At 43.6% G+C, this 18,111-nt stretch overlaps 1 protein-coding gene and 1 long non-coding RNA gene across 2 annotated transcripts in view; one reads left to right on the top strand and one right to left on the bottom strand.

The window, feature by feature from the left end:
- Positions 1-1,446: 1,446 nt before the first annotated feature.
- The window catches only part of MEGF9 (multiple EGF like domains 9), a 62,771-nt gene continuing 46,106 nt past the window's right edge, over positions 1,447-18,111 (bottom strand). Inside the window, exons 3-6 of the mRNA XM_060694868.2 lie at positions 15,207-15,346; positions 12,602-12,745; positions 10,996-11,268; positions 1,447-7,574 (exon numbers count right to left, since the gene is read on the bottom strand). Of these exons, the coding sequence (XP_060550851.2) occupies positions 7,141-7,574; positions 10,996-11,268; positions 12,602-12,745; positions 15,207-15,346 (991 nt within the window). The 3' untranslated portion in view covers positions 1,447-7,140. The remainder of the gene's footprint in view (positions 7,575-10,995; positions 11,269-12,601; positions 12,746-15,206; positions 15,347-18,111) is intronic.
- The window catches only part of LOC132712644 (uncharacterized), a 30,070-nt gene continuing 24,676 nt past the window's right edge, over positions 12,718-18,111 (top strand). Inside the window, exon 1 of the long non-coding RNA XR_009623304.2 lies at positions 12,718-13,062. This is a non-coding gene — a long non-coding RNA (uncharacterized LOC132712644). The remainder of the gene's footprint in view (positions 13,063-18,111) is intronic.

Below are 18,111 nucleotides of genomic sequence, written 5' to 3'. Positions count from 1 at the left end.
TGGAAGGGACCTTGGAGGTCATCTAGTCCAACCCCCTGCCCAAGCAGGAAACCCTACAGCATTTCTGACAGATGGCAGTCCAGTCTCTTCTTTGAAAGCTTCCAGGGATGAAGCTCCCATGACTAATTAAGATGCTTTAGGAATTTGGTTGATGGAGATGCAAATTAAAGTTAGGTTGGATGGGGACAGCTCTCCAAAACTTGGGGGAGGGGGCGGGGAGGCCAAGCCAATCAAGTCCAAGGAGCTGGACCACAACTGCCATTCTCTATTTCTGCTGCCTATCCTGATGGGACTTGGAGTCCACATATCTTTTAAGAATGGAATGGAATGGAATATAGGATAGGATAGGATAGGACAGGACAGGACAGGACAGGACAGGACAGAACAGAACAGAACAGAACAGAATAGAAATAGAATAGAAATAGAATAGAAATAGAATAGAAATAGAATAGAAATAGAACAGAATAGAAAATATGGAATGGAATAGAATGGAATATAGAATAGAATAGGATAGAATAGAATAAAATAGAATAGAATAGAAAGAATGGAATAGGATAGAATAGTATAGAAATAGAAATAAATTAGAATAGAATAGAATAGAATAGAATATGTGGAATGGAATGGAATGGAATAGGATAGGATAGAATAGAATAGAAAGAATGGAATGGAATATAGGATAGGATAGGACAGAACAGAATAGAATAGAATAGAAATAGAACAGAATAGAAAATATGGAATGGAATGGAATGGAATATAGAATAGAATAGGATAGAATAGAATAAAATAGAATAGAATAGAAAGAATGGAATAGGATAAAATAGAATAGAAATAGAAATAGAATAGAATAGAATAGAATAGAATAGAATAGAATAGAATAGAATAGAATAGAATAGAATTCTTTTATTGGCCAAATATGATTGGACACACAAGGAATTTGTCTTTGGTGCCTATGCTCTCAGTGTACATAAAAAGACAAAGTTTCTGATGGGACTTGGAGTCTGTGTGTTTTTTTTCCCCCCTGTTTTCATGTGACTGCTTCTTGGATCTCTAGTCAGGAGTTTTGATCCTGGGATCAAAATTCAGATGCTTGGCAACGGGCTCATATATATGAAGGTTGTAGTGTCCCAGGGGGGTCGTGTGATTGATCCTCTTTTGCAAACTTCTGACAAGCAAAGCCCACGGGGAAGTCAGATTCGCTTAACAACCGTGTTACTGATTTAACAACTGCAGCGATTCGCTTAGCAAATATGACAAAGTCGTAAAATGGGGCGAAACTCACTTAACCAATTTCTCACTTAGCAACATAAATTCCGCCCTCAGTGTTGGTCATAAATTGAGGACTAACTACTTTCTTTCTCTGCACGTGGTTTGCAGATTCCTCTAGAAATGAGATGCGAAGACGAAGTTGCACGCCATAAAATAAACTTAATAAAGAGCCCAACTGAGTTAGATACAAATTATCTACATTTTATTTGTTGTTTAAATAACATTCTTCAGTATAAATTCCAGGTAAATTCAGATCCATACTCTCATCCCTCGCACACGTACTGTACACACTCTTCCACACACAGAAAGACTTTTTTTTCCTTAAACAAATGCATTTCATAAGCCGAACAAATGTTTAGGATTAAAAAGCCCACCCACCCCAAAATATAGTTGACATGTCACGTTAAAACGCATACAAGCTCTGCAAGTCGAAATCTTAATGCAAAGGATCAGAGGCATAAACGTTGCGAGATTATCAGAAGTTTAGAGGGTTGCATTAACAGATAACGCATTTCAAGCTTCTTTTAAATGGATTATGTCTGTGGGACGTATACTCTTATTTCGCATATCCTTAAAAGTGTCAAACGGGCTTGGCAAAACCATGCTAAAATGATCATATTCGTTTCATAAATTTAAATATATTATTTTTTTGGCCTGGTCTATCGTGGTACCTATTTCATTATACAGTTTCATGCCATCTCTCTACAGTTAAACTTCATGCAATTATTTCTAGCTAGGGGAAGGTCATTAAATTTAAGATTTTTTGGAGGGGGGAAAAAAATACACAAATACACACAAAGCATCTCTATTTATGTTTGGAAACCATTTTTCCCAGGTGGTCATGGAACGGATTATTTCACACATTAACTGGCCCATTTCCTTAAAATCGTAAAACATTTTGAACACTGTTTTGTGTAAAGATCAACGGTGCAGGGACATTATTTTTCTTCCACCCATCAGCTCAGGGATTGAAGTGGCTCACAGTTCTCGTTTATGTGGCTTAAATCAAAATTCGCCTGTTTTTTTTAATTCGTGTACATTTCCTTGAAAGGTGTATCTAGTGGCACCCTTCTGGCACAGATTATCTTCGCTGCACACCTGAGTGATTTAATTTTTCACAGACTTTTTTAAGGACCCGTGATCGGTGGGGTTTTTTTGCACTGTGGAGACATCGCCTGCTCGTGGACCATTCGATCCCATGGGAACTCAATATTACTTGGGGTATTCGACTTATAAGCTCGACGCGCCATTACAATATTTTCAAAAAAAAAATGCCCTTGCAAGCTTGTCATTTTTTTCAAAAGTTCTTTTGAAGAGTTTTGAATTTTGCCGTTCTCGGGGCTAAAGAAAACATCAGCACTCACTGATGAGGCTGTACTTTCTGAGAATGCTCAGGAAGATAAATCTATCTCAGCATCTACTTCTGTCTTACTATCGCAGCACCATTGAGACTGTCCTGACATAGGGCATTCTTGCATGGTATGGGAGCAGCTCTGCAGCGGATAAAAAAGCTCTACAGTGAATCATTAAAACTGCCCGGAATATCATCGGACTCCAGCGACCAGCCCTGGACGACATCTTCGAATCTCGCTGTTTGACGAAATTGCATAACGTTCTCAGAGACTCTTCCCATCCTGCTTACAATCTTTTTGGACTGTGTTGCCTTCTGGCAGAAGATACAGAACAATTAAAACTCGGACCACACGTCTTCTGAATAGTTTTTATCCCAGAGCTATAATTGCACTCAACAATGAACTAAAGGGCCACCGTCAGTGAGCTGTTGGACAGCATTACTTGGTCTGTTGTGTGGATGTTTGGGTGATTTAGGGGTGGGGAATTGTGGTGGGTGGGGATTGTTATGTGTGTTGGACCTGGTCTTTGGGTGTTAAGTGAATTTCGTTGTATGGGTATACTCTGTATACACATACAATGACAATAAAGTTAATATTATTATGATGTTCCCTAGTTGGGTAATGAAATGTCTGCAAAGAAAACCACCAAGGTCAGAGAGCACAAGTGGGCTTCGCATAAAACATCATATCCAGCAAATGTGTTCTTACCAAAATTGCAACTGATAGCAGGACTGTTTGAAGCAGTGGTGAAATCCTCCGAGGTCGGCTACCGATTCGCTGCGCATGTGTGGTGCATGCCAAATGCGCGCTTCACACATGCATGCCAAACTAATGCATGCCCACCGCAGGCGCTACCGCGCAGCACTGGAAAAAAAGGCTTAAGAAGCCTTTTCTAAGGTAAGTAGAACAGCGAGGGGGTGGGAAACAGCTGCGCCACACGATTTAGATTCGCTAGAAAGCATAGAAATCGTGCGGCACAGCTGATCAACGGAAATACCAATTCATCTGAACTGGTAGTATTTTGTTACTACCGGTTTGCTCGAACCAATCTGAACCGGTAGCATTTCACCCCTGGTTTGATGGAGACCTCTTCTTCAAAATCTTTCTATATAACAGCACTCAACATCCACTTTCTGGTGGGGTGGGGGAGTGGGAAACCCTGTCTCACCCTGTTTTAGCGAAACGTAAGGATTGCCGATGCAATATTTACCACCCAAAACCCATAAGCCAAAATAATTGGAAGAGTCTTCAAAGTTCTGGAAAGATTCAAAGAAGGTGGTGGACTTTTAGCAAAGCCGCCCAGGGCAAAAAAAAAAAAGTGCAATTTTTAAAAATGGAAAGCAAATAGGGTACGCCAATAAAGGAGGATATCCGTAGCTCAGGGTTGAAACGAGGGGCTATGATTGGTCAAATGTTGTCCGTGACACCATAAGGGTACCATATTTGTGGGGTCCTTGGTGCTCTCTGAGCTTGGTGGTTTTCTTGCAAGACGTCTTATTACCCAACTCGGGTAACATCATCAGTGGTAGAAGGGAATGGGTTTGCTCTCTGTTTATATACATCATAACTCCACTCCCTTCTAACACTAATGACATTAGCCAGTTGGGTAATGAAACGTCTGCACCAAAACCACCAAGCTCAGAAAGAACCCCACAAATACGGTATGTCAGGTTTTGAGGTCGTCTCAAATAAATTGCATTTCAAACAAAGTCTTTGATGAAAAACTCCCATTTATTAAGCACGACATTCACTCTGACTCCATCGTAGCCAACACTGACTTCCAGACCCAAAACCCTCCCTTTCCGTACCCTACTCCTCTGCATTCATTGGCCAACTTCCAAGTCACTCTACCCCTAATCTACTGCTCCAGCTCAAAGGAATTTCCCCCCTCACATCCCATCTCCTAGGAGATATTATCTCCAGGGAAAATAAGGAGGTGAAAAGTCAAATGTTCCTTTCCAGACGCCTCCACTTCTCCTTCTTATGTCAGCACTAGAGTAAATGCAGCTTGAAGTGCTGACACGGTACCTCTATGGCATCATGCACAACATTTGACCAACCAGAGCCTCTTTGAAAGCAATAAAATGCTCTAAAATCCGAATTCAGTTTAGCAGATGCTGTAAATGCAGGACAAAAATAATCCTTAGCATAAATCGTCCCATTCATCCTTTTTCAGAGATCATTTATCTCGAAAACTTTGTGAGCCTCAAAGTGCTAAGAACATGTTTCTTTGCTCTTCTACAGAAGCAACGAATGCCCAAAAGTCCGGTTTTATCTCGGTCCAAGTCTATTTTTGTTTCGCTTCTTGCTCCGTCAACTGAAATCCAATCAACTTTTCCTGCTAATACCACTTTCCGAATATCAAATTCCGCTTCGTCAGCCTACAGTGTCATTTCTTCGATACCAACCCTGCTGATGAAAGTTGTTTTTTCCTTTGTCGAACAAGTGCGACACTCTGCTGGGAGTAATTTCACGCAATTTTCTTCTTCCAAGCCCCGGAGGTAACCAGGTTCTGCATTTTCTACACCACCCTGAAGCATAACCGTTAAGTTAATAAGATGTATGTGCACGGAGCAAATAGGGTTACCCAACTCCGATGCGTGAATTCATACAGGACTCTCAGCTCCAAGAAGAAAGAAAAAAACCTCTCAATAAAGGAGATGAAATACTGGCGGATGTCCCCACGCCAGAGGTGGGTTTCAGCAGGTTCTGACCAGTTCTGGAGAACCGGTAGCGGAAATTTTGAGCCGTTCGGAGAACCGGTAGTAAAAATTCTGACTGGCCCCACCCCCATCTATTCTCTGCCTCCCAAGTCGCAGCTGATCGGGAGGAAATGGGGATTTTGCAGTAACCTCCCCCTGGAGTGAGGAAGGGAATGGAGATTTTACAGTATCCTTCTCCTGCCACGCCCACCAAGCCATGCCACGCCCACCAAGCCACACCCACAGAACCGGTAGTAAAAAAAATTGAAACCCACCACCGATTAAGGTGTCTGTTTTGATGAGTGGGTTTTCATGCAACGCAGACGTCCCTACTTACAAATAAGACAGAGAGTTGGCAAAAGGAAGGGGTTCCAAATTCAGTGCAGATTCTAAAATTCGCACCGGAGAAATCTGAATTTCTCCATCCATATCCTTAGAGACTGACTTTGCATTCAGGGGGACAATTCTATGACTCCACTCCATCTCACTATCCTAAATCCTTGCCTCCCCCCAAAATCACAAAAGTCTTTGTTAGGATATAAAAAAAATCCATGAAATAACAAGCAGAGAAAACTTAACCTTGAAGATGCAAACAACTTGTATTGTTCGAAGACGAGAGATTCGCATCGCCCCCGTTTCGTCTGGAGTCCCAGCTCCAGATATTCGCCCTCTAAATTTACAACACTTTAATACAATACTTACTTTCTCCCACCCACAAATCTTAGCTTAGGTCTGGTTTCATTTGGCCTCGTTTTTTTTTTTTAAAACGACGCCATGAACCCCTGTACAGATAAAAAAAATCTTAAAACAGTTAAAATTCGACACCTGATTTCTTTTTTGTACAAATAGTTACAAACGCAGCCGAAGGAATCTCTGTTCCCCTTCTGTATACACACCATTTTCTGCTCCGAATACGGTTCCGTAAAAATTCTTGGCCTCCTCTTTATAGAATATAGAATAACAGAGTTGGAAGGGACCTTGGAGGTCTTCTAGTCCAACCCCCTGCTTAGGTAGGAAACCGTCCACCACTTCAGACAAATGGTTATCCAGCATCTTCTTCAAAACTTCCAGCGTTGGAGCATTCTTTCACGCTTCCTCTCTGGGAAAGGAATCCAAGTCGAAGCAAAATAGAGGCGCTAAAAAGCCACGTTTAACTTTTAAATAACGTTACTAGCTTGGAAGGAAACTATTCACAAAAGGATGGGAAGAGGACGCCTAAGTCCCTTTTTCTCAAAAAATAAAAGAGAGGAGAACGAAGGGAGTTACGCAAAACTTTGGTCACCGTTATTCCGTCTGGATCCGTCCATCGTTGATTTGTTGTTGTTTTTTAAATAGCAAAACTCGGACCGAGATTTGATTCTTCTTTTCCATCACTTCTGTCACTAGTCACTTTTCCAACAAGCGCTTTAAAAGTTCAGTTTCCAGTGTCCGCCTGCGTCTTCTGAGTGGCCGTGAGATGATTTCTGAGTGACTTCTCCGAGGGTTCCATACAAAAATATATATATATTCAAGCAGCTGCTTCTTTTTTTAAAAAAATACAGGCGAATACCCACCGTGGCATCAAAAAGGCAAAGCTGAATCCAATCCGTAACTTTCATTTGACTCGCCTCTGTCATTTGTCCGACTCTCGTCTTGTTGGACAACGGACAAGAAGCTTGGCCAACCCGAGAAAAAGAAAATATCTACTTCCTTCTGGCTTGAAACACAGGAACCATGCAATCTTCACCCAAAGCGCCCTGGCGCTGATTCGTTCCAAGGATTTTTTCTTTTTTCTTTTTAAAAAAAGGAAGAAATTTGCAATCCGTTCCTGCCTGGATTCGTCACGCTTTGTAGTTATGCATCGGCGTGGCCAACGTCAACTGTCCGTTGGGCGCCACTTCGTTGGCGTCGTCTTCTAACAAGCCGGAGATGTCTGCGTTGGGGATGCTGTCGTGGTAGCTGCTGAAGCTGATGTTGTCCTCCTTCAGTTCGATGGTCCAAAACGGAGCGTTCAGCTTCCGGTTCTGATATTCGCGGTACATGTAGACGGCGCCTACAAAACCCATCAGCAAAACAACCAGGATGATGATGACGGTTAGGATGATGATGTTGAACTGGGCCCAGGAGACGTCGGCCAACGTCGACGTGCCATTCTCGGAAGACGGACTTGGGAAAGTCGGCTGCACCGTCCGCTGCACCGACGTGGTGTTGAAGACCACGGTAGGCGAGACGGTTGACGCGTTGAAGTTTGGAGCTGTAGGGACCGGAGTAGATTCTACATTTAAAAAAAAGAAAAAAGGACAAAGGGAAGAGTTATTAGGTGATGCAAGTAACCAGACCTTAAATGGAGGAGAATGGCAGTTCAAATTCTATTCGGGATGGGAGTCACAAATCACATTAAAAGTAAAACACAGGTAACCCTCAGCATACGCCATGGAGGCCAACATTTCTGTCATTAAGCAAGACATTTGTTCAGTGGGTTTTGCTCCATTTTATGACCTTTCTCGCCACAGTGGCAAAGTGAATCACTGCAGTGGATAAGTTAGTCACCTAGTTGATGGAGCTGGCAGAGATGGCTAAATTAACTGTTTTGAGAATAGGAATAGGAATAAGAATAGGAGTAGAGTAGAGTAGAGTAGAGTAGAGAATGAAATAATGAATAGAATAGAATGAATAAGAATAGAAGAATAGAATAAATAAGAAAGAGTAGAATAGAATAGAATGAATAAGAATAGAAGAATAGAATAGAATGAATAAGATAGAGTAGAATAGAATAGAATAGAATATGAAATAATGAGTAGAATGAGATAATGAATAAGAATAGAAGAATAGAATAGAATAAATAAGAAAGAATAGAAGAATAGAATAGAATAAATAAGAAAGAATAGAGTAGAGTAGAATAGAATGAATAAGAATTGAAGAAAAGAATAGAATGAATAAGATAGAATAGAATAGAATAGAATAGAATAAGAATAGAAGAATAGAATAGAATGAATAAGATAGAATAGAATAGAGTAGAATAGAATAGAATAGAATATGAAATAATGAATAGAATGAAATAATGAATAAGAATAGAAGAATAGAATAGAATAAATAAGAAAGAATAGAAGAATAGAATAGAATAAATAAGAAAGAATAGAGTAGAGTAGAATAGAATGAATAAGAATTGAAGAAAAGAATAGAATGAATAAGATTAGATTAGAATAGAATAGAATAGAATAAGATAGAATAGAATGGAATAGAATAGAATAGAATAGAATAGAATAGAATAGAATAGAATAGAATAGAATAGAATAGAATAGAATTCTTTATTGGCCAACTGTGATTCAAGCTCGACGCATGAAATGCTTGAGGGCTCCTGGATTGGAGCTGAACGGCGAGAGGGAAGCAGAATGCCCCCTCCCACATGTTGGGGTAGACCAGGTGTCTCGATAGAAAAACACTTAATCTCTCCCCTGGCTCAAGCTGATGAAGGGAGGAGAACTTGTGGCTCAGAAGGTTAATTCAACTGCCTAACATGCAGGAAGCCCAAGTTCGAATCCGAGTAAGGGTATGGCTAGCTGATGAGAGCTAAATAGCTTGAAATAGATCTATACTAGTCTCCCTTTATTTCTTTATCAGCAAAATATAAATTTGGTATAAAATGGTTAGTCGTGAATGCGACTGCTTGAGGGCTCCTGGATTGGAGCTGAAAGGCGAAAGGGAGCAGAATGCCCCCTCCCACATGTTGGGGTAGAGCAGGTGCCTCGATTGAAAAACACTTCATATATACATTACAAATTATTCTAAAAATACGAGTTCCAGGTATATTAGTAAAAAAAGAGGCAGACATACTGCGAACTCCGGAACTTAAGATTTTAAAATTTTAAAAGAATTAAAATTTTATTTGACTAAGCTTTCGTCAGCCATCTGCTGACATCGTCAGAGTATTAAACTACCATTATAGAGATCTCTGCCTTTATATGCCATTAATCAATTTAGCCCTTGCGCATAGGCCCTTCCAGCCGTCTCCCACTTGTAATCAGCTGTGTTGTTTTTGCTGTCGTCATGCTGAATGATGGAGGCTTGACTCCCACTGTTTTTTATACATTTATACATATATACATATATACATATATACATATATACATATATACATATATACATATATACATATATACGTTTTCTGAGGTTTTCGCAGGTGTTTGTATGTAGGTCTTTGGTTATTGGGGTTTTCTCCCGCGTAAAATTGGAGGTGTCTTGGCAACGTTTCGACGAAGTCTCATTCGTCATCTTCAGGCTGGTGTTTTTGGCTTCGTGCTTCTAGGAGCAATGTTCACCAGCCTGAAGATGACGAATGAGACTTCGTCGAAACGCTGCCAAGACACCTCCAATTTTATGCGGGAGAAAACCCGAATAACCAAAGACCTACATACATATATACATATATACATATATACGTTTTCTGAGGTTTTCGTGGGTGTTTGTATGTAGGTCTTTGGTTATTGGGGTTTTCTCCCGCGTAAAATTGGAGGTGTCTTGGCAACGTTTCGACGAAGTCTCATTCGTCATCTTCAGGCTGGTGTTTTTGGCTTCGTGCTTCTAGGAGCAATGTTCACCAGCCTGAAGATGACGAATGAGACTTCGTCGAAATGCTGCCAAGACACCTCCAATTTTACGCGGGAGAAAACCCGAATAACCAAAGACCTACATACATATATACATATATACATATATACGTTTTCTGAGGTTTTCGTGGGTGTTTGTATGTAGGTCTTTGGTTATTGGGGTTTTCTCCCGCGTAAAATTGGAGGTGTCTTGGCAGCGTTTCGACGAAGTCTCATTCGTCATCTTCAGGCTGGTGTTTTCGGCTTCGTGCTTCTAGGAGCAATGTTCACCAGCCTGAAGATGACGAATGAGACTTCGTCGAAACGCTGCCAAGACACCTCCAATTTTACGCGGGAGAAAACCCGAATAACCAAAGACCTACATACATATATACTTATATATACATATATACATATATACATATATACATATATAAATATATACATATATTTACATACACATACACATATATACATATACGTTAGTAACCTGTTTGTTAAGTGAATCTGGCTTCCCTGCTGACTTTGCTTGTCAGAAGGCTGCAAAAGGGGATGAAGTGACTTTGGGACACCGTAACCGTCATAAGTACGAACCGGTTGCCAAGCATCACGTCATCATGGGGATACTGCAAAGGTCCTAACTGCGAGGAACAGTCCTAAGTCCCTTTGCTCATTGCCGTTCTAACTTTGAACGGTCACTAAATGAATTGTTGCAAGCCGAGGACTACCTGTACGGTGGTTATCCAACCCACTATCGTTTAGAATCAGAGCCTCGTAGCTCATTTAACAAACCCATCCGACTCAATACAGGCAGTTCTCGACCTACGACTACAATTGCGAACCGGAATTTCCATCGGCGAACGAGCGGGTGGTTAAGCGAGCCACGTTCAATTTTACGACCTGTCTTGCCACAGTTGTTAAGTAAATCCAGGCACCTGAATTTTGGTCCTGTGACTGTGGGGACACTGGGACGGTCCTAAGGACTGGTCGTTAAGTCATTTTTATCTGGGTTGTTGTAACTTCGAACGCTTAGCTGCAAGTCGAGGACTACCTGTAGTAATTTACGCACGCTGCTTAGAATGCACGAACCCAACGGGAGGAAACTCTTACCTTCCTTGGTGCAGTTTGCTCCTTCCAAACGTTTGGCGTATCCTTCTTGGCACTTCTCGCAATGAACCCCGGCTGTGTGGTAGAGGCAACCGATACATTCGCCCGTATCTGCCTTGCAGACTGTCGGGGAAAGGGCCGGATCCACGTTCCCGTTGCATTGGCATTTCAGGCAGATGCTGTCCGAGCTGTAGTAGCCCTTGTCGCATTCGTTGCAGAGAGGGCCGATGTAGCCAAGACGGCACTCATCACAGCTTGCGGTTTGCTGACCAGGCTCTGATTGGGGTAAGAGGGATGTTAGTTAGCTCAACAGCTCCTATTTGCTACAGGAGTGCTCTCCGCGTTGCCAGCAGTCGGTCAAGCGGGATATGTACATTCTAGTGTTAACGGTTGTGAAGACGCCATGAGGAGGAGGAGGAATGGAGGAAAAAAGGAAGAAAGGAGGAAGAAAGGAGGAGGAAGTATGGAAGAAGAAGGAAAGAGAAGAAAGAAGGAAGGGAGGAAGGGAGGAAGGAAAGAAGAATGGAGGAGGAAGAATGGAAAGAGAAAGAAGGAAAAGACAGAAGGAAGAATGGAGGAGGAGGAATGGATGAAGAAAGGAGGAAGAAAGGAGGAGGAAGAATGGAAGAAGAAAGATGGAGAAAAAAGGAAGAAAGGAGGAAGAAAGGAGGAAGAAAGGAGGAGGAAGAATGGAAGAAGGAGAAAAAAGGAAGAATGGAGGAAGAAAGGAGGAGGAAGTATGGAAGAAGAAAGCATGGAGGAAGAAAGGAGGCAGAGGAATGGAGGAAGAAAGAAGGAGAAGGAAGAATGGAGGAGGAGGAATGGAGGAAAAATGGAAGAAAGGAGGAGGAAGAATGGAAGAAGAAAGAAGGAGAAGGAAGAAGGAGGAATGGAGGAAGAAAGGAGGAGGAAGAAAGGAGGAGGAAGAATGAAAGAAGAAAGGAGAAGGGAGAAGGAAGAATGGAGGAGGAGGAATGGAGGAAAAAAGGAAGAATGGAAAAAGAAAGAAGAAGAAAAAAGGAAGAATAATGGAGGAGCGGGAGGAGCAGGAGGAGGACAGAAAAAAGAGAAGAAGGAATCAACCAAAATCTCTAAGATCAGATCTGTACATGAACTTGATGAGATAACTGACAAGAGATGGGTCTTAAGAAGATCTCTGGACAGAAACTCCGGTGATCCTGCCGGGTTTCAGCAACCCAGTTATATGGGTGATCCGTTCTCACATCGCTGAGCTGGCCAGCCAGAAGAGGGAGATGTTTCTCCATCAAGGGTCAACCACCCTATTGGTCAATGCAACCAGAGCAAGTGACCAGCAGAGGGAGATGAAGATCCAGCAAGCACAACACAAATGCCTATTGCGGCGTTGTTGAGACTACCTGGACTATTCTGTCCACAGTAACTCTGTCTACAAAATGTATACCTGCCACTTCTCCATCCTGGCTTCCACGACAACCAGAGAGTCCGCGTGACTTCTTCATTTCTATAAGCTCAAACTAGATCAGCCCCCAAAGCCCATCATGGCCAGCATAGCTCCCACAGCTTCCCCATCCACAGATGGGAGATCTCTTCAACCCCGTTGCTCTTCAACCTTTTAAGAAAACCACCTTACTTATCTGACAGCTGCCGCTGGAAAATTCCGTGGAGCAAGGGCAACGGAGACACTCGTGAAGCTCGGAGCGGTTGCGGTAAAATTGTCCTTTGCAATTCTCACAGTAGGTGCCTTCGGTGTTTCCATGACAATTAAGGCAAGCGCCTACGTGCAAAACAAACAAACAAACAAACACAACAGAAATGATTCAGCGGTTTGGAGGGGAAGCGACGTTTCGTGGGAAGACGCTCGAGTTGACTCTCTCGAGCATCTCTCAAATCATCTCTCAACTATTATTTCAGAACAACAGAGTTGGAAGGGACCTTGGAAGTCTTCTAATCCAGGGGTCGGCAACCTGCGGCTCCGGAGCCACATGCGGCTCTTTGGGCCCTCTGCTGTGGCTCCCTGTCAGGTGATCCCACCACTGACTGGCTCCGCTCGTCGCCCTCCCCTCCCAATCTCTCCTCACCTGGCCTGAAAAGGTAAGGGCGGTGGTGGGGGATGGAGAAGCGGCCAGGGCAGAGTCAGGGAGATACAGAGAGAGGGAGAGAGAGAGAGAGACGTAGAGAGATAAAGAGAGAGGGGGAGAGAGAGAGAGACATAGAGAGATACAGAGAGAAGGGGAGAGAGAGAGAGACGTAGAGAGATATAGAGAGAGGGGGGGAGAGAGAGAGACATAGAGAGATACAGAGAGAGGGGGGAGAGAGGCAGAGACGTAGAGAGATACAGAGAGAGGGGGAGAGAGAGACAGAGACGTAGAGAGAAACAGAGAGAGGGGGAGAGAGAGACAGAGACGTAGAGAGATACAGAGAGAGGGGGAGAGAGATAGAGACATAGAGAGAAACAGAGAGAGGGGGAGAGAGAGAGAGAGAGATACAGAGAGAGGGGGAGAGAGAGAGACGTAGAGAGATATAGAGAGAGGGGGAGAGAGAGAGACATAGAGAGATACAGAGAGAGGGGGAGAGAGAGACAGAGACGTAGAGAGATACAGAGAGAGGGGGAGAGAGAGACAGAGATGTAGAGAGATACAGAGAGAGGGGGAGAGAGAGAGAGACATAGAGAGATACAGAGAGAGGGAGAGAGAGAGAGAGAGAGATACAGAGAGAGGGGGAGAGAGAGAGAGACATAGAGAGATACAGAGAGAGGGGGAGAGAGAGACAGAGACGTAGAGAGATACAGAGAGAGGGGGAGAGAGAGAGAGACAGAGAGAGATACAGAGAGAGACGGAGGGGAGGGAGGGAAGGAGGGGGAGAGAGAGATGTCAAAAGGATTTTGTGGTTCCCGGTGTTTTTTAACAACTGGCTCTCTGCCATAATGGGTAGGCGTGGCTAGAGGGGGTCATGTGACTGGTGGAAGTGAGTGACATCGAGTTGGCCACGCCCACCCAGGTTTTGTGACTCCCGGTGTTTTCTTTTCTGCGGGAAATGGGTCCAAAGGGCTCTTTGAGTATTTAAGGTTGCAGACCCCTGTTCTAGTCCAACCTCTTGCTCAAACCCTATATAATTTCAGACTGATGGTTGTCCAAAACTCTTCTTAAAAAAAAACCTCAAACGCAACGTCTGGAGGCAAACCGTCCCATTGGTTAAATTATGGGGTTTTTTTTATCATGGTTTGGGTTGAGGTTCCTCAAGCTAAGCTCTTCTGCTCAGTTCTCCTGGCCAATCTAATCTGCTTTAAGTTCCATCAGAGAATGGTGAGATGGATCTCCAATGACCAAAAGAAGGATAGTCCTGCACTAATCTTTTTCCTCCTATATGATCTGAGCTAGATTTTGCCATGTTAAATTATTCCTCCTGGAAAACCCTTCCCCATGAGGGCAGGGGTGAGGCTGCTGGGAGTTCGCAGGGGTTCGGGAGAATCCAGCTAAGATTCTGTTCAGTTCGGAGAACTCCCAAATCCCACTCCTAGCTGGCCCCGACCACCCCGTCCCACCCCACCCAGGAGTCCCCACGCCAGAGGTGGGTTTCAGCAGGTTCTGACCAGTTCTGGAGAGCCGGTAGTGGAAATTTTGAGTCGTTCAGAGAACCGGTAGTAAAAATTCTGACTGGCCCCGCCCCCATCTATTCTCTGCCTCCCGAGTCCCAGCTGATCGGGAGGAAATGGGGATTTTGCAGTAACCTTCCCTGGAGTGGGGTGGGAATGGAGATTTTACAGTATCCTTCCCCTGCCATGCCCACCAAGCCACGCCCACCAAGCCATGTCACGCCCACCAAGCCACACCCACAGAACTGGTAGTAAACAATTTTGAAACGCACCACTGTCCCACGTGGCCCGTTTTGGATGCAGGTAAGTGCAGGACATGCGCAGAGGCTCAAGGAGGGTGAAAAATGGGCCTACCAGAAATTCAGGAAGGCCGGAAACGGGCCCATTTCCAGCCTCCAGAGGGCCTCCAGAGCCTGGGGAGGCCGTTTTCACTCTCCCAGAGGCTCGAGAAAAGCCTCCGGAGCCCGGGGAGGGCAAAAATGTTCCCCTCCCCCACTGTGGTGCAGGAGGCCCACCAGGCCACGGCCACCATGGCCATGCTAACCCAGCAACCAGGCAGAGAACCCCTTGCTAAAATCTTTAAAGCCCACCCCTGCATAAGGGCCGCTCCTCACAAAACAACCCCAGAGCATCCCTGTTTTACCTGTCAAAGGATCGCACTGCAACGAATGATTGTTGCACTGGCATGGCTGGCAGGCGGTTCCGTTGAACTTGGAGAACCCTTCCGGGCACTGGGTGCATTTGATCCCCGTGGCTCCAGCTTTGCACTGGCACCTTCCAAGGCTGTTCGGAAAGAAAGAACCAGAGATCACGCCGGAGGCATTGTGGAGGCTCCTTCGAAAGCAGCGTTATTGCAATTGGTTAAATCTGGGGTGAAGGAACAGGGGGTGGGAAATGGAGTCGTCTCCATGCCAATGAGAAGGGCAGGGCTACAACTAACCGAATTGCCAAGCAGCAGAATCGGTTGATTTCTGTTGAGGAGGACTTGTGGGTACATTGTGGGTACATGTGAATTGCCAGATGATAGATGAAAGAGAGAGAGAGAGAGAGACAGACAGACAGACAGAGGAGAGAGATATAGATAGATAGATAGATAGATAGATAGATAGATAGATAGATAGATAGATAGATACATAGATACATAGATAGATACATAGATAGACAGACAGACAGACATTAGATAGAAGACAGATACAAGAAATTAGACGATAGATAAGTGAGAGAGAGAGAGTAATAGATAGATAGATAGATAGATAGATAGATAGATAGATAGATAGATAGATACATAGATACATAGATAGATACATAGATAGATACATAGATAGATACATAGATAGATACATAGATAGATAGATAGATATACAGAGAGAGGGAGATTAGATAGAAGACAGATACAAGAAATTAGAGAGAAAGAGAGTAGGTGAGATAGATAGATAGATAGATAGATAGATAGATAGATAGATAGATAGATAGATATAAAATAGAAGACATGCAAAAAATTAGATAGATAGATAGATAGATACATAGATAGATACATAGATAGATACATAGATATACAGAGAGAGGGAGATTAGATAGAAGACAGATACAAGAAATTAGAGAGAAAGAGAGTAGGTGAGATAGATAGATAGATAGATAGATAGATAGATAGATAGATAGATAGATAGATAGATAAGGTAGGTAGATATGTAGGTAGGTAGATACAGTAGATAGATGATAGATAGATGGATGGATGGATGGATAGATTAGATAGGTAGATAGATTAGGTAGGTAGGTAGATAAATACATAGATGATTGATAGATAGATAGATAGATAGATAGATAGATAGATAGATAGATAGATAGATAGATAGATAAGAGAGAGAGAAAGAGAGAGAAAAGATGAAGAATTCAGATTTTCTCTGGGGTTAAGGTCTTCTTTAATGCAAACGAAATGAGAAAACACTCTAACGTAGACCCAACATTAATGGTTTACAGAATAGAAAACAGAGTTGGAAGGGACCTTGGAGGTCTTCTAGTCCAACCCCAAGCAGGAGTCCCTCAACTATTTCAGACAAATGGCTGTCCAGTCCCGTCTTGAAAACTTCCAGCGATGGAGCACCCACAATTCTCTGGAGGCAAGTGATGAATTGTTCTCATAATTGAGGAAATTTCTCCTTAGTTCTAAGTTGCTTCTCTCCTTGATTAGTTTCCACCCATCGCTTCTTGTCCTGCCTTCAGGTGCTTTGGAGAATAGCTTGACTCCCTCTTCTTTGGGGCAGCCCCTCAAATATCGAACGACTGCTATATTTATAGCAGAGCACAGTTCATAGGAATGTGGTGGCTCAGCGGCTAAGACGCTGAGCTTGTCGATCGAAAGGTCGGCAGTTCAGCAGTTCGAATCCCGAGCGCCGCGGAACGGGATGAGCTCCCGTGACTTGTCCCAGCTTCTGCCAACCTAGCAGTTCGAAAGCACGTAAAAAAAAATGCAAGTAGAAAAATAGGGACCACCTTTGGTGGGAAGGGAAGGGTGTTCTGTGCACCTTTGGCGTTGAGTCATGCCGGCCACATGACCACGGAGACGTCTTCGGACAGTGCTGGCTCTTCGGCTTTGAAACGGAGATGAGCCCCTAGAGTCGGGAACGACTAGCACGTATGTGCGAGGGGAACCTTTACATTTTCCTTACAATTTATAGATTAAACCAGAGATCAGCAACCTGTGGCTCTGGAGCCGCATGTGGCTCTTTCACCCCTCTGCTGCGGCTCCCTATCACTCAAAATATGCGTCACAACCACCAATGTGCGACACCCGCCGGCACGCAAATTTATTGAGCTTTTCAACCCCCGGTAGGCCAACCATGGATAAATCCAAGAAGAGAAAAGTTTCAGAAGAAAACAGAATGTTTAATTCAACTACATATGCTAGTTTTGTGGCCGCTCGAGAAATACTCAGGCACGAGAAGGGTTTTGTGGCTCCCGGTGTTTTCTTTTCTGTGGGAAACGGGTCCAAATGGCTCTTTGAGTGTTTAAGGTTGCAGACCCCTGGACTAAACCATAGTTGATTCCTCAAGCTGAAAGGAGGCTTGAAACTTGGCTTAACATGATAGAGTCATCCCGGCTAGAAATCTGATTTCCAAACAGTTCCATTTGTAAGGAGGCCGTCTCCGTCTCTCCGTGCTTTCAAACACTTCCCTTCTCAGTTGACACAGAGCGAGGAGGGAAGTTATTAAGTGTTTTAAAAGGGAATTTGGGTGCCTGAAAGTTCAGATTTAAGGCCGGTGTGGCAGGATGTTCAATTCCATTCAGATGGCTGGAAGCCACGGGCCAGAATGAAATCTTTCATAAGAGACAGAAATGCTGGCTTTGCTCTCCCACCCGCTACCCACTCCCGCTCAATGCCTCTATAGAATGAAACATATGACAAAATCCCCTTTCATGGCTCGGCCAGTGCCAAAGCTCCTTCTCCGTTTATTCTCTTCCCCCACCTCCCCTCCGCAAAAACTCGAGAATTCAATATAAAAGCTCAGGTCATCGATGTAGAAAGCGATCTGGAAAATGAGGAAAGAAAG

The sequence above is a fragment of the Pantherophis guttatus genome, chromosome 16, assembly GCF_059756535.1.
Source record: "Pantherophis guttatus breed Tessera chromosome 16, ASM5975653v1, whole genome shotgun sequence".
NCBI classification, from domain to species: Eukaryota; Metazoa; Chordata; class Lepidosauria; order Squamata; family Colubridae; genus Pantherophis; species Pantherophis guttatus.
This window is presented reverse-complemented; position numbering and strand designations above follow the sequence as displayed.